Source organism: Scleropages formosus, chromosome 11 (assembly GCF_900964775.1).
Source record: "Scleropages formosus chromosome 11, fSclFor1.1, whole genome shotgun sequence".
NCBI lineage: Eukaryota > Metazoa > Chordata > Actinopteri > Osteoglossiformes > Osteoglossidae > Scleropages > Scleropages formosus.
In genome coordinates, this window is record NC_041816.1 from 22,688,867 (window position 1) to 22,707,542 (window position 18,676).

General features: G+C 41.9%; 3 protein-coding genes across 3 annotated transcripts; all 3 read right to left on the bottom strand.

Moving 5' to 3' along the window:
• Positions 1-6: 6 nt before the first annotated feature.
• cyba (cytochrome b-245, alpha polypeptide) lies at positions 7-5,274 on the bottom strand. The gene is made up of 6 exons (XM_018763226.1): positions 5,113-5,274; positions 4,350-4,419; positions 2,868-2,942; positions 2,145-2,228; positions 1,331-1,412; positions 7-889 (listed from the first exon to the last, which is right to left on the bottom strand). The coding sequence occupies exons 1-6, from the start codon at positions 5,168-5,170 to the stop codon at positions 695-697; spliced, it is 564 nt and encodes a 187-aa protein (XP_018618742.1). The 5' UTR covers positions 5,171-5,274; the 3' UTR covers positions 7-694.
• Positions 5,275-6,462: 1,188 nt separating this feature from the next.
• Positions 6,463-12,661, bottom strand: mvda (mevalonate (diphospho) decarboxylase a). The gene is made up of 11 exons (XM_018763415.2): positions 12,573-12,661; positions 12,072-12,302; positions 11,196-11,266; positions 10,955-11,069; positions 10,601-10,747; positions 9,436-9,635; positions 9,003-9,077; positions 8,277-8,495; positions 7,448-7,563; positions 7,069-7,177; positions 6,463-6,808 (listed from the first exon to the last, which is right to left on the bottom strand). The coding sequence occupies exons 2-11, from the start codon at positions 12,145-12,147 to the stop codon at positions 6,728-6,730; spliced, it is 1,209 nt and encodes a 402-aa protein (XP_018618931.1). The 5' UTR covers positions 12,148-12,302; positions 12,573-12,661; the 3' UTR covers positions 6,463-6,727.
• A 1,053-nt stretch (positions 12,662-13,714) lies between these two features.
• Positions 13,715-18,658, bottom strand: pdcd5 (programmed cell death 5). Its single transcript, XM_018763414.2, has 6 exons — positions 18,471-18,658; positions 16,479-16,522; positions 15,254-15,315; positions 14,741-14,832; positions 14,275-14,346; positions 13,715-14,085 (listed from the first exon to the last, which is right to left on the bottom strand). The coding sequence occupies exons 1-6, from the start codon at positions 18,534-18,536 to the stop codon at positions 14,038-14,040; spliced, it is 384 nt and encodes a 127-aa protein (XP_018618930.1). The 5' UTR covers positions 18,537-18,658; the 3' UTR covers positions 13,715-14,037.
• Positions 18,659-18,676: the final 18 nt, after the last annotated feature.

Here is an 18,676-nt window from a genome sequence, read left to right on the forward strand (position 1 = left end):
CACATAACATCAAAAACAAAAATTTACATCTGGAGAGTAAATGCCCTCATGATTCTTCAGATTACCAGCAGTAACAAAAGTAATACATGGATGGCAGTAAAGAAAAAACTCACTATCTCTAGCAACATATTTTTACAAGGAATTTAAAAAAAAATATATTACTGAAGTAAATGATACCTTGATATTTAGGGGACTTTTATCACTCTTTTGCCTCTTTGCTTCATTCTTGGGAGTGGGATAGAGGCTTTGCAGTATTTACCCTGCTGTAACAAACACTTTGAATTATGAAGCTCCTTCATTCACGCTCAGTTTCTCCACTTGCATAACTTAATGTGCCTTACACAAAGTCGAAAAGAACGACCCTGTAATTGTGTAACTTGTTCATTACAATGGAGCAGGTCAAGTACTTTTCCCTGAGCCACTTCTTGACCTAGCAGCTAACTGAATATGACACACAAAAATACTACGAAAAAACAACATCAGAATCTGGCAAGTCTTTGGGAGCCAAACATATAAGAGCAACAGTCCCAGGAGGTAACAGAAGGAACATTCTGCTGGGAATAAGCAATAATCAATGACCACAACAGCCACCTGTAGCTGACAGAAAACAGCAGTTCCTTTGTCCTGTCGGTACAATGTGACTATCCATGCTTACAGCTTGAGTTCTGTGCTGAGCCAACCCTGCAGGGGGCAGTTAGTCCTCGCTGCCGGTGACTGGGATAGGGTTGACATATGCGGCCCCTTCCACGTCCTCCAGGCGCTTCCTACGCAGGTCCGCAGGGGGTCGAGGGGGTGGGTTCTGCGGGGGCTCCTTGATACTTTCCCTTGGTTTCTCACGGGTCTCGGTTTTGGGCAGGATGGGCAGCCACTGTTCACCACGGATGGCCGCCTAGTAGCCAGCAGGGTTCATTGTTAAATTCAGCAGCAGGGATCTCTGGTCCATTTACAGACGTATTTTACCCTTCGGTGCCTGCCTGAGCAGTATTATTTATATTTATTCCTTTCCTCCAAAGAAACTTACAATGTTAGTCTACCCACAATTATTTACCCATTTATACAGCTGGGTAATGTTACTGGAACATTATTTTTTTGGGGGGGGGGAGTCAGAGGCAGGGATCAAACCTACAAACTTTGGGTTCAAAGGCATAAACTCTAACCACTACACTACCAGCTGTCCCCCTATTATTTAGATAACTGGATATAGCTCATCACTAATACTTGACCATAAATCTGAACCACAATAATAATTATAATTACAATAATATTATTTATTTAGTGTCAACATCCTCCACATTGTTTTCACTAATGAGCCAAGGAAAAAGGAACTCACCAAAAGGTAGATGAGACTTGCAATGCCCAGACAGACACAACCCAGCACGGTGGCCAACATGAACCCCCCTGGAACACATAATCTACACAAACACACATACATATTCTGTGACCCTTTAGTGTCCAAAGCAGAAAAAGCATGTTCACAACAAACATTTAGCATATAAAATTTGTTGAATATGTTGTGACACAGAGTGCTAAACAAAGGATCAGAGGCATAATACAAATAAAAGGTCAGCTATGCATTAAATTACAACAATAATTATGCAAAGCTGTAAGTAAGCCAACTGGCCACAGAGGAACAAGGAAACAACCTCTGCAAATAGTTTGCTTAACATTGTCTAATGTAGATATGTGTTCCAGGAAGTCAAATTTATGGTAATCACAACTAAAGAATTTTCTTCTTCTTCAGCAGCTGGATGTGGTAAAGGAAGTAAGGGTTATTTAAAAAATAAAAAATAAAAAACTTATGTTGACAATCATCATAATATGTACAGTGAAATCTTTTATACTACTCATTTTCCACATTTATAAAGTGCCTATATTGCATTCACTGAAAGGTCCCTGATACTAAAAACAAGGCTTTAAAACACTAAAATGTAATAACCCAGAGATACCTGAACAAAGAAATAAAAAAGCGTACAATAGTAAAAGGAGAACGATGCAGGCAAAGGGCAGCCTGGTGCTCAGGAATTCACCGCTAATCACCATGCATGAATGAGGGGGTTCAAAAAGTGGAACTGAAAATGAATGGGCAGAGAAGCAAGAGAGCGAGAGCTCTGCTAACAGGTTTGATCAAATTGACATTGACTTACGCAGCATGCAGAAACGCCCGGACATAGTAGTTCCTGGTGATGGGACCGAAGGCCTTCACACAAACCGTTAGACAGTACTGACCCCTAAGGTGACAATTGTGAGAATGACTCTTTGTGTGTCTTCAACAATGAAGGAAGGTGGAGGAGAGCAACATACATTACCATTAAAAGAAAAATAAAAAAATGTATCTAGTCTTCGCAAGGTTTATACAGAAAAATTACCTTCTAGTAACATTAGGTAAAATTCTAACACATAGAATTTGTATTTGTGCATTGATATATTTACATTTATTTATTAGCAAACACTTTTCTTTCACATCAAAGTATGCAAAAAGTGCATTACATCAGAAGTTTGCAGGTTCTAGTCTCACCATTGGCTGTAGTACCCTTGAGCAAGGTACTTGCCCCGAATTGCTCCAGTAAAATTACCCAACTCTATAAATGAGTAAATAATTGTAAAGTAGCTTAACACTGTAACTTTCTTTGGAGAAAAGCATCAGGTAAATGAATAAATACACATTAAAATGTTCCCATTAAAAATATGTGCAAAAAAAGGCTCACAAAGATACAAAAGACTGTGTACTTTACTTAATAGTTATTCCTATATGTATTATTTGTCACATCACATCAGTATTCATATACACCAATGCTAATCAGTTATATTAGGACTCAGGTGTCCAGGTGGTGAGGTCTCAAGCCCCACAGCTGGCGAATGATACTCACGTCCTTTCCACACTGGTGCCTTTGGCTCTTCTGCCTCGCGGATACTCCAGAAGGCAGACAAACACCCCAGCAGCACTGAGAATTAGTCAAGGTATGAACCCAATACACATTTCTCTGTTTCCTGTCTCATCAAACATGTTACCCCCGCCCCCACACACACACACACACAAAATGCAACTTTGCCAAAAAACAAGTTTAAAAAACCAGAAAGGAACATTTAACAAAATTTAAGGAAAATAAGGGCAATAAAATAATCAACTAATTGATTAACTTTAAGTATCACGAATTTTTACAAGTAAATTACATGACTGTAGCTCTGTAACTACGATTTTTTTTTTTTTTAAAACAAATTCAGAGAAGGCGATCAAATATCCTGAAGAATGTTTTGTGTATCAGCATCTGTCAGTCAGTTTCCTTCCACTGCTCAAAGATACAGATATAGTCAAAGATATAGAATTTATGCATAAAACATATACATTTATAATAGTGCCAGAATTCCATTTATTTATTTAGCAGATACTTTTTTCCAAAGTGACTTGCAATGAACTCTATGTAGTATCATCAGCCCACACACCTTATTCACCGCGGTGACTTACACTGCTAGATACACTACTTACACTGGGTCACTCATCCATACATCAGTGGAACACACTCTTTATATACACACACTCTCTATATAAGTGCACACCTTTTATTTCTTTAGGCCCCACTGACTTTTACCACCCAGCAACAGAGGAGACAGACTGAAACATGCAGCTGGCAGTATTTTCAGGATCTCGTATTTTTGCTCTTGTGGTTGAAACTATGAGGTCTGTTATGCTTTATTGCATTGGAATAAATGGAGTAACATGGAGTACACTGAGCTAGTACATGTACTTTTATCTGGATGTCCCTGGTCATTGCCACACTAGTGGGTGGTACAGAGATCATTCTAAATAGTTTCAGTTCACATAAGCTGTTGCGTTTGCTCCAGAAGACAAAAATCTCACAATAGGCTCTTTCAACTCAGAGAACCCGTTTTAGCTTATATGTTTCTGTATCAGCTGAGAAGAATGTCATCCAAACACCTGTGGAGCTGGAACAAACAGACCAAACAGGTTTACAACACATCTGATCTTAAATTCAATGAATACTGGGCCAGGAATAAGGTTGCATGTCTCCATTAACTACAGAATTTCATACACAGAGGAAGAAATGAATTCTAACACACTCTTCTGAACAACCGTAAATAAAATCAGCCTTGCTCAGTCAGCTCTGGCAGAGCTCATCTTGTCCCTGAAATAAAATGTTTTGGGCCCCATACACACAGTGTCACTGTCGTCTTGATTTTGTCATAAAGTGATTCATTTCCAATTGGCATGTGGCTCATTTCTCTTTCAGGATCTAATTGGAGAACGCTTGGAGAAGGTGTGTGTGTGTGTGTGTGTGTGTGTGTGTGTGTGTGTGTGTGTGTGTGTGTGCGCGCGCCCTGGAAGAGGATACACCCCATAGGCTGCAAACTGCCAGCCTGCAAACTGGCCGGCCACCCCCACGATGCCGCCTGTGAGGAGAACTGAAAGAAGGAAGTAACACACACACACACACACCACAGGGTTATTATCACAGTTCCTTCACAATAAAGACTGAGACACTTCCTATCAGATTACAAGGAAACATATAATTCTTGGCCGAAACCAAGATGTATAAGATAGAAAGAGGAGAGGCATTCTAGTAAAAACTGTGCGCACAAGTTTGGAGGATAGTTTGTTTTCCTTTGATCCCTGGATACAATGTAGACATGATATGAGCAAGTTTTAAAAGAGATTTCCAGTTAAAAGGTATCAGTACTAAACTACTGTAAAGTATACCATTAACTAATAACAAATTTTGTACAAAAAGCCAAACTTATACGTGGAATTGTGCTTTTTTCAATGACACAAAAAAATTGGATTTCGTAATTTCCTTCGGCGTTTCCAGCCAGGTTTTGCTGTACGCGGCACGGCTCAGTCCATCGCATAATCACACACACACACACATTTTCAGAACCGCTTGTCCCTTACGGGGTCACGGGGAACCGGAGCCTACCCGGCAACACAGGGCGTAAGGCCGGAGGGGGAAGGGGACACACCCAGGACGGGACGCCAGTCCACCGCAAGGCACCCCAAGCGGGACTTGAACCCCAGACCCACCGGAGAGCAGGACTGCGGTCCAACCAATCATGATTAAAACTTTTATGTTAACTTAAAAAACTACTTTAGCGACTTACTGAGTCCGGACGCCAGCGCCTGCTCGTTCGCCCACATCGCCCACTCGATCTTCCCCATGGTGGACACGCGAAACACACACCGCGACTTCGCCGACCGCCGCACGTCAAATCACAACAGCAGCTCACAGTGTCACAAAGCGCTCAACAATGTGTTACACTGGAAAGACCCGCAAGGGGGCGTGGCGTCCGGTAAGCCCCGCCCACTCACACGTCACTTCCCGGTGCCGCCAGACGCTCGTGAAAGCTCGCGCTTCGGCGTCCAGGTGAGGTGCGATGGGCTGGGAATTGTTTCCTACCGACAAGAATCTGTTGATGAATTAAGAATTATTGGGGGGGGTTGACCGATCACGAGTTGTGTAACACTTACTTTACCTACTCCTAATACCACAGGTCTTAAAGCAGGGAGGGAGAAGCTGATTTTGGAGACGCAGTAGACTGTGCGCTTTACTGCGGGAAAAGTTATTACTAATTCCCGTTACACTCTTGCTAGCATTTTGAGATCCATATTTTGCAGGAGTGTTTTTCTGCTCATGAACTGAAGATACGTGAACCCCTTGTGTCCCTTGGTTTTTTTAACCACAAAATGGTTATTTAAATCAGTGTTTCTCATGTGACATAAGCTCTGCTCTTGAGTTCCTCCCCGATGTCCGAACTCCTCACCTTGTCACGGAGAGCGAGTCCCAACACTCTGCAGAGAAAACTCATTTCGGCCGCTTGTATCCGCAATCTTATTCTTTCGGTTATTACCCAGAGTTCCTGACTATAGGTGAGGGTAGGGATGTAGACCAACCAGTAAATAGAGCCTTACCTTATGGCTCAACTTCCTCTTCACCACTACGGTCCGGTACAGCGACCACATTACTGCTGCCCCTGTTCCCAGTCTGCGGCCGATCTCACGCGCGAACAAGACCCCAAGACATCTAAACTCCTCCACCTGGGGCAAATTCTCTCCCCTTACCTGGAGGGGACATGCTATCCTTTTCTGTGAGAAACCCATGGACTGAGACTCAGAGGTGCTGATCCTCATACCAAACGCTTCACTATTAGTAAACTTATAAAATTAATAAATGACTATGACTTAAATCTATATCTTAAGTTTGCTACTATTTTATACAAGAATAATGACCATCCCTGTAGGGTTCACATATTTTCAAGCAGCACTGTATATTCAGCATGTTCATGATAAATAGGAGCACAACCATTTAGTGCTGCCAAGATATTACAATAGGCATTAAAAGAAAGATCAGATACAGGAAGGGCCATATATTTGTGAAAACAGAAAACATTGTAACACTTTATTTTAATGCAATATTTAGGGTACCAATAAAGAGAAAAATGACAAGACTTCCATGAAAATATTTATTTAAAATGCTTTGCTAAACAAATGTGCACTATAAACTTTCAGAAAGTATCTTGACAGGTTTCTAAATTTATGTTTAGGGATTTTTTTTTTAGCAAAAATTGTAGCAGCTTCAGTTGTAAGTGTAAAAAATTAACATTTAATGTCTGAGACTATAACCTGAAAATGCAGTGCCTTATGGCTTGATTTTGACACCCATCATTTCCAGTAGTCTCTTCATTCTGGGTTGCAATGTATTCAACAGCTCATTTGCATTTAGGCACTTGTCCTGGGTAGCCCATCAGGTCCAAGTAGATGAAGGCTGGTGTCTTCTACCATCCGAGGACCTGGGCCGGGCTGAGCGCGACACGGGGGGAGGGGGAGGATTTCTCTTAGTGATCTTTCGCAGCACAGTTTTATCACCTGATAGAACAACCTCTAACATTCCTGCAGTGCATTCAAAACTCTAAAATGCAGGACCAAGGGAGTTTGATCACAGCTTGGACAAAGGACAAACGGCATTATCTGCCTGTTAAGGGGCACTGTAAGTGCTTTTACAGTGCACTGGAGCACTCTAAGCAAGAGAATACCAGTCCCAGTCAGGTATAGCTCCTCACCTTTGTGCTGATGATATAGCGAATGCCTTTAGGAAGGGTATCCATCGCAATGGCCCTTGTCAGCTCATCAGACAGGGATACAGTGCCCACAGGTAGTCCCTTCAAGAACCTGCAGTAAACAGAGGTCCAGTCAGATTCAGGCCACAAATGGAATAAAATTCTTTCCAGAGTAGCAGTTGCCTACCTAATTTGTTTAAAGAGGTGTTCAAAATTTTATGTTTAATTAGGAGCAAGGTTACAAAATGTCAAAGTCTCCACATCAGGCCTTGAGAAGCAGCAGGGTTGGCTTGATGGAAAATTTCTATTTCTACTCTGCATAAATTTGAAGTTTCATTACACAAGATAATAATGAACTTTAATTCAGAAACAGAAAACTCACTCTTCCCCGTTGGTTTCCGGGGGAAAGAAGTGCTTCACCACCTGGACAAATTCGGAAACATACGGCTGCAAAGTGTAGATCACTGCGTTGGGGCCGGCGTCAAAGGTGTAAGCCACCTAAGGAAAAGATTCAACACGCTTTCGGTCAGAAAAGACCTGCCAGTGATCAGAAAAGGTAAGAGTGTTTTTTTTTTTTTTTTTTTTTTTAAAAACAATAAATAAATTACAAACACAGTGAAATTCTCAGTAGCTAAATTTAAGAATTATTTCCTTAAATGCTAAATAAGAGCAAAACTGTAATAGTGTCATCTCTTAGCTATTGGATTTAGTAGCCCTACTTCCTACTGTAGTACCCTTGATCATGGTATTTACCCTGAACTGACTCCGTAAAAGAAAAAACAAAGTCACCCTGCTGTATAAAGTAGGTTAAATTTATAATTTATTTTCCCCGCTTTGGGGAAAACCATCAATTGAAGTACAAATGTACTGCATGTGTATAAATGTAGTATTAATAAGGTAACAAACCTCCACTGCTCTAATTTGAAATATTTTACATAATTAGCACACCAAAGGCTAGTAAACATTAATTTATAATTTGAAATTTTATTGTAAGGTGTACTTTTGGTATTGAGAAAAAAATATTTCCAGATCCAAAATGCCTTCTAAGGTGCGTGTTCAAAAAGTTTCTCAGCACGGCACGTCATCCCGGAATGCTGAAAACCGACTGTTTCCTCCATCCTCTTGACATTGTGAGAAGAGTTAAGTTACAGACAAGGAAGGTACGGTGCAGCATCCTTTGTTGCCACCCCCTGCTTTCACACCCTCCTTACCCGGGTCTCCCTGTAATGGCGGTTGTAGCGGTGCACCAGACCGATGACACGCCGTGACACATCATTGAGGTAGAAGATGGGAGGGTAGGTGTCCAGGCAGGTGGCGTGAAACTGGTTGCTGTCCTTCATGGTGAGCTCCCCAAAGGTTGAGAAATCCCTCTTGCGAATGGCTTGAATCATCTCATCCATCCTGCCTGGAACCACTGCTTCAGCACGATGCTGTTGGTGAGAAGATCGCAGTGTAGGAATGAGAACAGGCTCTGTGGCTTCATCACCACACCACTGGAAATACTGATGTGACCAAAAACTGACACCAAACAATGGCATCTTTGTGCCCAGCCAAGACAAACAGTTGGTATCCAGAAGTGCAACCATAAAAATGTACTGCTTCACATCCTAGGCAGAAAACATGTTGAGCTCCTTAACTACATACTTCGAAAAAATGGATTAAGTAAATGTATAATTATTATTATTATTTTTTATAGAGCGTTCTTCTTACACAGTGACACAGAGCGCTTTAACACAGGCATACAGCAAGAAAAATTGATACAAACAATATAATATATAATCTCATATAATAAAGATGGTGGAAATGTTATTTTCTTTTATATTAAAATGGGAACAATGACATTTGTGTTATGCAACTCTGACACATCAAAACATTAAGACAACTGCACAATTGTGTAAGTGGAACTCCAGCGAACGTCATGTGATAAATGACGATACCTTCAGAAGACTGCTTGTGTCCACGCTAGTCTGCATACCAGCTGTGCTTCCGACTGGCTTGCGTTCAGCGCTGACCTGTCGTACAGGAAGAAACTAATGAGGCAACATATGCAGGAAATAGGTATGGTAGAGATTACAGTTGTGGATCCAAAAGACAATGAATGTAATCCTTGCACAGCAATGGGGATATTGTGTAAAGTAATGTAATACAAGACAATGTGTAAATGTGATTCACTTGATTTGAAGGAACTAGGAACTTCTAGTAAACATGAAATTAAATAAGCAATGGAAATCAAATGACACTGCAGCTTAGGAAACATTGTTCATCTCATCTGCTGTGCTATGATTCCCTGCGAGAATAACCCATAACAGCAGGCTGACTGGCAAAATGGACAAGCAAGGCCACGATGCACCGCGCCCCACAGACTCGTACCACCAAGACGAGGACTCTGAGCTCCGGCCAATGAGACTCCGGCTCCACCTGTTCTGCCACGCTGTCCTTTCCGTCTGCCCGCATGCCCATGTGCCACTGCACAAAGCCACCATACATGCTACGGCAGGCGCTGCCCGAGCCCTGGCGGGCAATTGTTGACAGCTCGCCCTCCACACTCAGCAGCCTTGATAGTGTGTACACTGTGACGGGGTGGGGAGGAGGACAAGTTGACATAGGTATCAGTCACACAAAGCACCTGGGTCACACAGTCCATGAAAAATGGAACTTGCAAACATAGTAGCACCAGACAGCACAATGAATAAGAACACAGTTATGTACTGCTGTTGTACCAGTGAACAGGGTTCGTAACCTTAATTGCGGCTGTAAAATATCCACTGATATTAAAGTTGAAGTTCTAAGTGGCTTTGGGTAATTTTGATAGTAAAGCAATATAATAAAAACTATGAGAAAAGATAAAAATACATGAATTACAAGTTACAAGTTTGGGGGGGTGGGGGGGGATCTCAAACATACCTAAGCCTTTAATATTTGTTAACATTCAGCTTTAAAAATTGCTGAAAATAAAATTACTGTTATTATTATTATTATAATAATAATAATAATAATAATAATAATAATAATAATAATAATAATAATAATGTCTCCACAAATTCCTATTCAGTCCACACCAATTCATCTCATAAATCTGCACAACGAACTACTTGTTGTTACAGATAGTGAAAAATCCCCAACACGAGATATGAACTGTAAACAGCGGGGCAGCAAGTGAGTTAAGTTGGCCCCAAACTCCTATTCTGATTTTGTGCATTTTACTTACATCTACTGGTCAAAATAATAAATACAGGCTGTATTTGCTCCTCTGAAGAATGACATTTTAACAGCTAATGGAAGAAAATGCAGTTAAACTGAAAAAAGTTTGTATCTTCACAAATACATTTGCATTATATCTATTCATTTAGCAGACACTTCTCTCCAAAGTGACATATATCTCATAGAAAATACAACGTGTGCATTACATTAGCAGAAAGAGAGATACTAAATACTTTATTCTTAATGAGGGCAGAGGGTACCAACTACTGTGTTCATTCGCTGAGCAGATGCAGTGGTGACTGCTTAGAGGAGAAGGCTTCCGCCGCTCACTTACCTAGACAGGCATAGCCTGCAGCAGAAGAAGCCAGGCCCGCTGCAGTGGGGAAGTTGTTCTCTGAGCAGATATGCACTTTGTGGGACAAGCTGAGCACATCTGCACCGGGATCCCTGTTGCTTCGTCTCTTTCGGACCAGCCGCCGGACTGAAAGAGAGAGAGAAAACACAGACCATAGTGTGACCAATTCATCTGGATCCAACTTCACAGACTACAAGAACAAAAAGCTTAATGTTTGTCCTGTCACTTCCTCCAGATCGAGAAAACCTTTCCACCTGCGCGCCAAGATTCATGTACTGCGAGATCACAAATGTTACATGCATACACATTCTCAAATGTTCTCCTGTCACTTACTTTCTCTGAGACAGGACTGCAGTCGGGGTTGGTTGATGTTCTCCTCTTTGCCATTGAGCCAGATGCGGTCTTCTTTGAAACGAGCACTACATGCAACTGTAGTGGTCGACTTCAGCTGGAACAGTGAGATGATGCAGTCAACAAGGATCCTATTAAGAAGCGTGGATGACGTTAACCTTCTCTGATAGCATCACATCACCTTTGTGGTAAGAACAGCACTCTGTTCACCTTGAGATCTCACCTGATCCTGATGAAGGGTCACACTTAGAGAGGAATTGATTGGCAGAATTAAGTCTTCATCCCTCTTTCCCCCTGAAGACATAATGGAACAGCTAGTTAGAGGTAAAATATATGGTTGCAGATGTGCAAGTGTGGTCCTTCAATTTGACTGGAAATACACTAGAAAGAAGGTTTAAAAAAAAAAAAAAAAAAAAAAAAGAAGAAAAAGTTGAGTTTACATTGCTCTAATATCAAATAGCTCAGTCAAAATGGAACACAGAACATTTCTGCTCACTGCAACCAATGAGGAGTTTACAGTGCATACTAAGTCCTCGAGAAAATAAATAAAATTCAAAATAGCTGGATAGCGCTCACAGTGAGTAGAAAATTTGTTATGGCACAATGTGCCTGCACCGGTCCTGTGACGTCACACACACGAAGGAACAGGATTGGACGAGAGAAAGACAGCGAAAGAGCAGGAGTTAAAAAGTGGTGTAACAGCTGGAAACATATTAACTAACTGATGATACGACGGAGTAAAGAGCTTAACGAAAGAAAGCTCCTCCACATGACACATGTCTATTATCATACTTCCGTCGGTCTATCTGTTACCGTAATAAATCGTGGACGGAGTTTGAATCAAGTAAATATTTTACAAGTACTCCAGTTCTACGGTTATTCTTCCAGCAGAAAATGCGCAGAATGCGCAAAAAAAGCAAAAGAAATGACAGATCAACTCTGTATTAACATACACAGTTGATTCATGCTATACGTCGTGTCGCTTTAAACGCACCGCCGGCTCATACAAAACAGAGAAACCGCGGCCGTGTCTACACACCTACTTCTTCTTGTTCTCTTGTTGTAAAACGTACAACCGAGCTCATATCTGCATACTCACAATACTTTACGACTGCGATGTTTACTGGTGCCGTGCATGTCACAAAAATGATGTCCTGTGTTGTGTCCTCTGGCATCCTGATCCTTCTTATTCGACACACATTGACGGAACCTCAAACTTCCCTCACATTCTACGTTCTTAAGCCGCCGATCTCCAACAGAACCATGATGACGCTCCGCGGCCTTGTGCGTCTGCGACGATTGGCTATCGTGGAAACATCGTAATGAGTCCCTACCAATTGGAAAGAACATGTCATGATACAGAAAGAAATCTCCACCAATCGGAGCTGTCCCTGCGCCACTTGCTACCCGGCAGCCAATGACAGCGATGAGACCATCCTCACACGAAAATAGGTTCAGCCTCCCGCGCCAGCTCACCTCACTCCACGGCCACATGAATGGAGGTTTTTGAACCAAGTACAATACAGTTATACAGGATGGGAAACGTGCAGGAACAGACAATGCCCATATAGCTTTCTAATATTTCATATAAAATTCTTACATTTAGAAACAAGTTGGTGACAACAGTTTAAGGTCCACCATCCAAGCTGGATAACTATGGCAACTGTATCTGAAATTAAAGAATCAGAATGTCACAACTCTTCCTTCAGTTTTACTTCAACTGGCAGCAAAACTTATTAGCCTAGATTGCTTGTTACATTTATTCATTTAGCTGACACTTTTTTCCAAAGTAACTTGCAATGTTGGTCTGCCTACAATTATTTACCCCTTTATACAGCTGGGTAATGTTAGGGGAGTAATTTTTGAGGGTAAATACCTTTCTAGAGGGTACTACAGCTGGAGATTGAACCTGCAACCTTTAGGTCCAAAGGCAACAGCACTAACCACTATGCAACCCACTGTCCCCATTGTGCTACCTTACGCTAAGCATCTGTAGTGACTGCATGTTATACAGAAGAATAACTAATAACGGTAACAGAACCAAAAAAGATGCTTTCTGAACCACGTAATCGAAGTATGTTGCTTAGTACCGAGTCAGAATCACAGTTAAAAGCACTTCTGTGTTACATCTTTGAACTGTGGGACGAAGCTGGAGCACCCCCAAGAAACCTATGCAAACAAAGGGTGAATAAACCCAGAGGGCAGCTAGGAAACACCAGCAGTACCTGTTGCCCAGGTCTCATCTGATATTTAATATACACTTATTCATTTTAGCTGATGCTTTTCTCCAAAGCAACTTACAATGATAAGATATCAACACCTGTTTACAAACTTGGGTCATTTTACTAGAGCACTTTAAGGTAAATGTTGTGCAGAAGGGTACTATAAGCAGCAGAGGAGATTCAAACCAGCAGCCTTTGGATCTAAAGGCAGCCCCGCAAACCACTATGCTACCAACTGCCCCTGAAGTAGCTAGAAAATACCCATTGTTATCCTAATATGACTAAATGTTTTATGTTTGTCTTACACACAGTGTTTCCCACATACGCTACTTCTGACTTCTGCCAGATGTGTAAAATGGAGTCCAGACCAAGCCAATACTTTGTAATGGACCATAAGTATACCAGTTAAAGTACCAGGCGGACATGTGAATCCATTTAAGGCATTTAATGATGTAAACCGTTGACAATACCATTGAGCGGAAGAAAAAAATAAATAAATCCGCAAAATGAAGAAAGAAAAGAATTAAAGGTCTAGGCTTTGTATGACACTACTTATAAAGATGTCTATAAAATGCAAAAACTGTAAAATACTAAACAGCATTTTCTTAAATTGAGGAGAAAAAAATGTATTGAATCTGTATTGAAAATAAAGGGGAAAAACACTGTGACAAGGGTGAAGATTTTCAGTAATCCCAGTGCAGAAGAAAAAAAATTAAAAAGTTCTGTCTTCCAAGAAGTGCTCAACATGCAAAGCCCTCAGAAACCAGATGGCTGCACCCAAACAGCTTGGCTTTGGCTGAAGTAGTTAGCCACAGGTTTGCCTCCGTGATTCCCAGGCATGGGTCAGTCATCATCATCCTCATCTGAGTCCATCACACGCCGTCTGTTGAACTGAAGGACAGACACAGACCAACCTGAGCAGCAAGTATAAGATTTAGAAAACAGATGCATGCCCAAAAAGAGGGAACTGTAATTTTACCCCTCCTTTAACATATTTTATCCTCAGGATCCTATTAATGCATGCTGAAATAGTTTTAAATACAATGATGGAGAGGTATTTTGAGGTTAATAATTTCTTACTTTGACTGTTGTTTTCTTCTCTGTCTGTTGACTAACTTTCTCGAGGATCTCTATCAATCCTGACTCTGAAATCTGAAAGGTAAAAGTGTTAGTTTCATACTTCCCACCTCTCTATTCCTGTGTACCACAGACAGATATAGATTTGTGTGTGTGTTTTTGTAAGACAGAGAGAGAGAGAGAGAGAAAGAGAGAGAGACAGCAAGAAAGCGAGCAAGAGAGAGAGAGAGAGAAAGGGACAGAACTAAAGAGAGGGAAGGTATCTTAAAGAACAAATAAATTCCATTTGGAAGATTGTAATCCAAAAGGTAAAAACTTGTGGAGCCGACTACACGTCTCCACCGCTCCCCGACAACATCCCAGGGAGGGAAGCAAGAGAACCTCCCAGAAGAAAAAAAGGCAGCACAATATATGCATAATCGTAGTACTTTGTTTTGGTCTAAGTCTGCTGAGTCTTCGTCTTTCTGACCTTTCCCCCGAGCTGACCAAATTGGGCCATCTGAATGAGGTAGTTCTCCACAGCCTTGGCCTTCTCTGGCTTCACCAGCGCTAAATTACTTACTGCAACAAAACAGAGTACATTTAAACAGCAACATTGTGGGAATACAACAGAGGTAAAGTCAAAAGCAAAAGAAGGAATGGGGAGAGAAAGAAAAAAAAAAAAAATCACTGCCAAGCCAGTAGCCTGAATATCTCAAAGAGCTACCTGTGTTAAATAATTTTTGGGTTTTAGCAGTGGTCCTAAGCATCAGTGTTAATTATAAAATGGGGGGAAGAAAAAGCTGCTGTTACGAATAGGTAAGTTAGCTGTAACATTACAGAAGTATGAAGGCTGCACTTTTAAGTTCTCATTAAATTCAGGTGAAGAAAATCATTTATCTGGGGCTTGCGTTCCAATACATACGGTATTACGAGTAATGCATGCCTCGGTCTTCTGAAGGGAGAAGTGAGATGCAGGACCTCCAGATTAAAATGTACTCACATCTGGCACGCGCAGACTGATCTAAGACTTGAGCCAGAATAGTATTCCTGATGTCATTTTCTCTGCAAAAGAATGACACATTCCATCATATTTCAAATTAATCCAGTGTTTTTATGCAATATTTGTGTCTACATATGGGGATCATCTAAAAAATTAATATTAACCAATATTTAAGAAAAAATAAATTAACATTAAAAAAACAAATTGATAAGGTTGTTTTTACACTTCCCAGCAAAATATTTCAGCTGAATTACTTAAGAAAAATTTCAAACACTAAGGGCAAATAGGAGTAACTGGTTCATTCAAAATATGCCTTTGAACCACGGGAGGAAATCAAAGCACCGGGAAGAGATGGGGACACTATGCAAACTCCACAGACAGCACAGAGATTAAACATACATCCGACAGCACAGTCCACATGCTGTGAGGCTCATGTACTGCGAATTGGTGACACTAAATTGCCCGTAATATGAGTCTGCGTGTAACTCTGTCTGACTACCCTGTCTCTGATCCTGCCACAACCCTGCCTTAGGATAAGCGGTTATCAATAACAAGCTGGTTAACTAAAAATATCAATATTAAATCTTATGGTAGCATGGCCAGTAGCGCTGTTGTCTCACAGCAGCTGGGTGGTGTGAGAGGATGTGGGTTCAATCCCTGCCCAGTGTGTGTGGAGTTTACATGTTTTCCCCGTGTCTGTGTGGGTTTCCTCTGGGTGCTCCAGTTTCCTCCCACAGTCCAAAGACATGCCGTTCTGGTTCCCCCATAGTGTGTGAGTGACAGAGAGAGTGCGTGTGTGTTCCACTGATGTATGGATGAGTGACCCAGTGTAAGTAAGTGGTGTATTTAGCAGTGTAAGTCACTACAGTGAATAAGGTGTGTGGGCTCAAAACACTACATAGAGTAAGTCACTTTGGAGAAAAGTGTCTGCTAAATAAATATATGTAAAATGCATAGGACTCTATAAGGCTCCACTAATGATGCTCTACTGAGCAGAACATGCAAGCAGGAGGATGTGAAATTAAAGAAACAGCCCTGTGACCAAAATGTTTAATGCTGAAGAGTGTGGAAAGTTATAAGTCTTAATAAATGAACAGGTAACCCAGTCACCTTAATTATATTTGCAGATTTACCAAACTATGCATTCAGATTAAGCACTTGCTTCCACATAAGAATGCTGTGCTTTCAATCTGTACTGGAGTTAAATAAAAACTTTGAGTCCTACCTCTGTTTGGCTTCCTGCTGTCCTTGCTGATCATTTGAAGAGTTCTGGGAAATGGGAAAGAAATGCGTTACCCTCCTGTTATGGGAAGTTCAATGTAAAGGAGAAGGCAAATGTGGGGAAGATGTGACTAGCAGGCTGGTCATTGCACTGCCACGGCACAACTCAGGCTTCTCAGGAAGACCTCCCCCTCTCACTCAGAACTGCTGAATCTCTGTCCACATTTAAAAAGAGTGTTAAAACTCACCTCTTCCAGACTCACTTCACCCATGATCTCCTAAGTTCATGTAAGGTGCAAATGTTCATGCACCACAACTTTAAGATCATGTCTGGATAAATCTTAACAAACCTACTCCTGTAATGTAATTTAAATGTTTATATATGCATCTCAAAAAAAAAATTACTAGGAAGGTTATTCGGAATCGTGGATATTCGGAGAAAGTTTTATGCAGCTACTCGTGTGATGTACATTGGATCACATGGTGGAAGGAAACTAACCGCATTTAAGAATCGCACGTCTGAAACTGTGTCTCTGTAATGTAACGTAACGCTAATGTAATGCATACATTGTATTTTCTATGAGACGTACGTCGCTTTGGAGAAAAGCGTCCGCTAGATGAATAAATGTAAGACCATGTGCAGTGGTACGGTCTACAGCGCATGCAGTACAGTGTCACGGTACGTCCAGCATACGGCCAAGGGACAAGGACAATGAACAGCTTCATGCTGACAGCTCCCGTCGGGTTCCGTTAGAGGGCCGCAAACCTACCCGCACTTCATTATTTATATAGGCAGGACGTGAAGTGTTATGGCAAACTTCTACACCTCGGACAAGGTCTACAGCAATCCGTCCTCAAAGGGCAGGAATTATTTTCTTGACCCAGTTCCCTGTTGGGTGTCATTGTTTTAGTGAACGGTATCGAACAGAAAGCACCAGCGGACAGACGTCGAGCACCGCATGAAAAAGCAACCCAGGAGACTGCAATGGAATGCAATGCAATTCATAAATGCAAAGCACTGAATCTGTTAAATCGCAGCAGTAACGTAACTGGCAGCAATATTTGTAATACAGGGAAGAGCGCGAAAAACTTCTGAAATTGCCGCCGTTTCAGTTTGGAGTTGAGATGCACAGCATCGCCCAAGGTGGCTTACAGGGTCCGAAGGGCTCCGCACAACCTAAGGAGGACGGGTTACACTCAATGAGGACGTCAAGGAGCCGACTGAGCTCCACCTTTCTCTTTTTTGTGACAGCAAAAAAAACAACAAAAAAAAAAGTCCAAATTCTCTCTTCAGCAGAGTAGAACTGACACACAGACCAGCATCGCCTTGGAGGGGACGGGACTCACATTTCTACTTCAGTAAAACACCATCATGATTATTATTTGTTCAGTTGACTCCTTTGCTCTATTCTATGGCACAATGTTAGATCAAATTTACAGTTATTTACCTTTTAATACCCTGAATTGCTCCAGTAAGAATGTGTAAGTGCCTGACGAATACCAGGGGGGCTGGGATTCGAACTAACAACCTCCAGGGTGTAAAACAATGGCTCTTCAGAGGGGAAAAGGGCCAAAGGCTGTGAAGTTGAATGTCTAACATTAAAAGTTGCCTTGGACATAAGTATCTGTTTAATAAAGAAACTGTATTATAAACGCCAGACCAGTAGTAGTACTACTACATCATGATGGTCCACACACGCCCCCCACGCCTGCGGTCGTTCAGTCTACGGGGGTGGGGGGCTTAGTTTTTTTTTAACCACGATTTTACCAATATGTCTGACCACTTCTGGCTGCTACTCGAACAACTATAACTACGTTTTTACTGCATAGCAACGTCGACATTCACCGCCGTCCGTTATCGGGCACGGCGCGTGGCCTACGGCGCGTGCAGGCAGCGAAACGCTGCCCCGCGTGTTTCCTACGGAGTGTGCGTGCGCGCGCACCACACACACAGGCGCGCCCTCGCGCTTCCCGCAGGCTCGTGCAGCTGCCTCACCCCGTGTTTCTCTTGCAGCTGGGCCATACGCTGCCGTCTGATGGCCTCCAGCTCCTCGTCCGCCATTGTGTCACACTCAGCCGGCGACCACTGAGAAATCAAAACGCCTCCGTCCCTTCGCAACGTGTAGTACTAGCTACAGGGCCCAGATCCGACGCGAAATAATCGAGTTCAGAGTCACTAAACGCAAAGCCAGGCCAGGGTAA

Bases quoted from the DNA above. Each gene is read 5' to 3' on its own strand.
- mvda (XM_018763415.2), bottom strand. From the start codon at position 12,147: ATGCCAGAGGACACAACACAGGACATCATTTTTGTGACATGCACGGCA. The intron at 10,748-10,954 runs GTAAGTGACAGG...TCTCTCTTTCAG, and splicing joins GCAGTCCTGTCTCAGAGAAA to TCCGGCGGCTGGTCCGAAAG. The intron at 7,564-8,276 runs GTAAGGAGGGTG...TCTTTTCCTTAG, and splicing joins GCCATTACAGGGAGACCCGG to GTGGCTTACACCTTTGACGC.
- cyba (XM_018763226.1), bottom strand. From the start codon at position 5,170: ATGGGGAAGATCGAGTGGGCGATGTGGGCGAACGAGCAGGCGCTGGCG. The intron at 4,420-5,112 runs GTAAGTCGCTAA...TCCTTCTTTCAG, and splicing joins GGCGCTGGCGTCCGGACTCA to TTCTCCTCACAGGCGGCATC. The intron at 2,229-2,867 runs GTGAGTATCATT...TTGTCACCTTAG, and splicing joins GGCACCAGTGTGGAAAGGAC to GGGTCAGTACTGTCTAACGG.
- pdcd5 (XM_018763414.2), bottom strand. From the start codon at position 18,536: ATGGCGGACGAGGAGCTGGAGGCCATCAGACGGCAGCGTATGGCCCAG. The intron at 14,833-15,253 runs GTGAGTACATTT...GTTTTGTTGCAG, and splicing joins TCAGTCTGCGCGTGCCAGAT to TAAGTAATTTAGCGCTGGTG. The intron at 14,347-14,740 runs GTCAGAAAGACG...TTTACCTTTCAG, and splicing joins TTGGTCAGCTCGGGGGAAAG to ATTTCAGAGTCAGGATTGAT.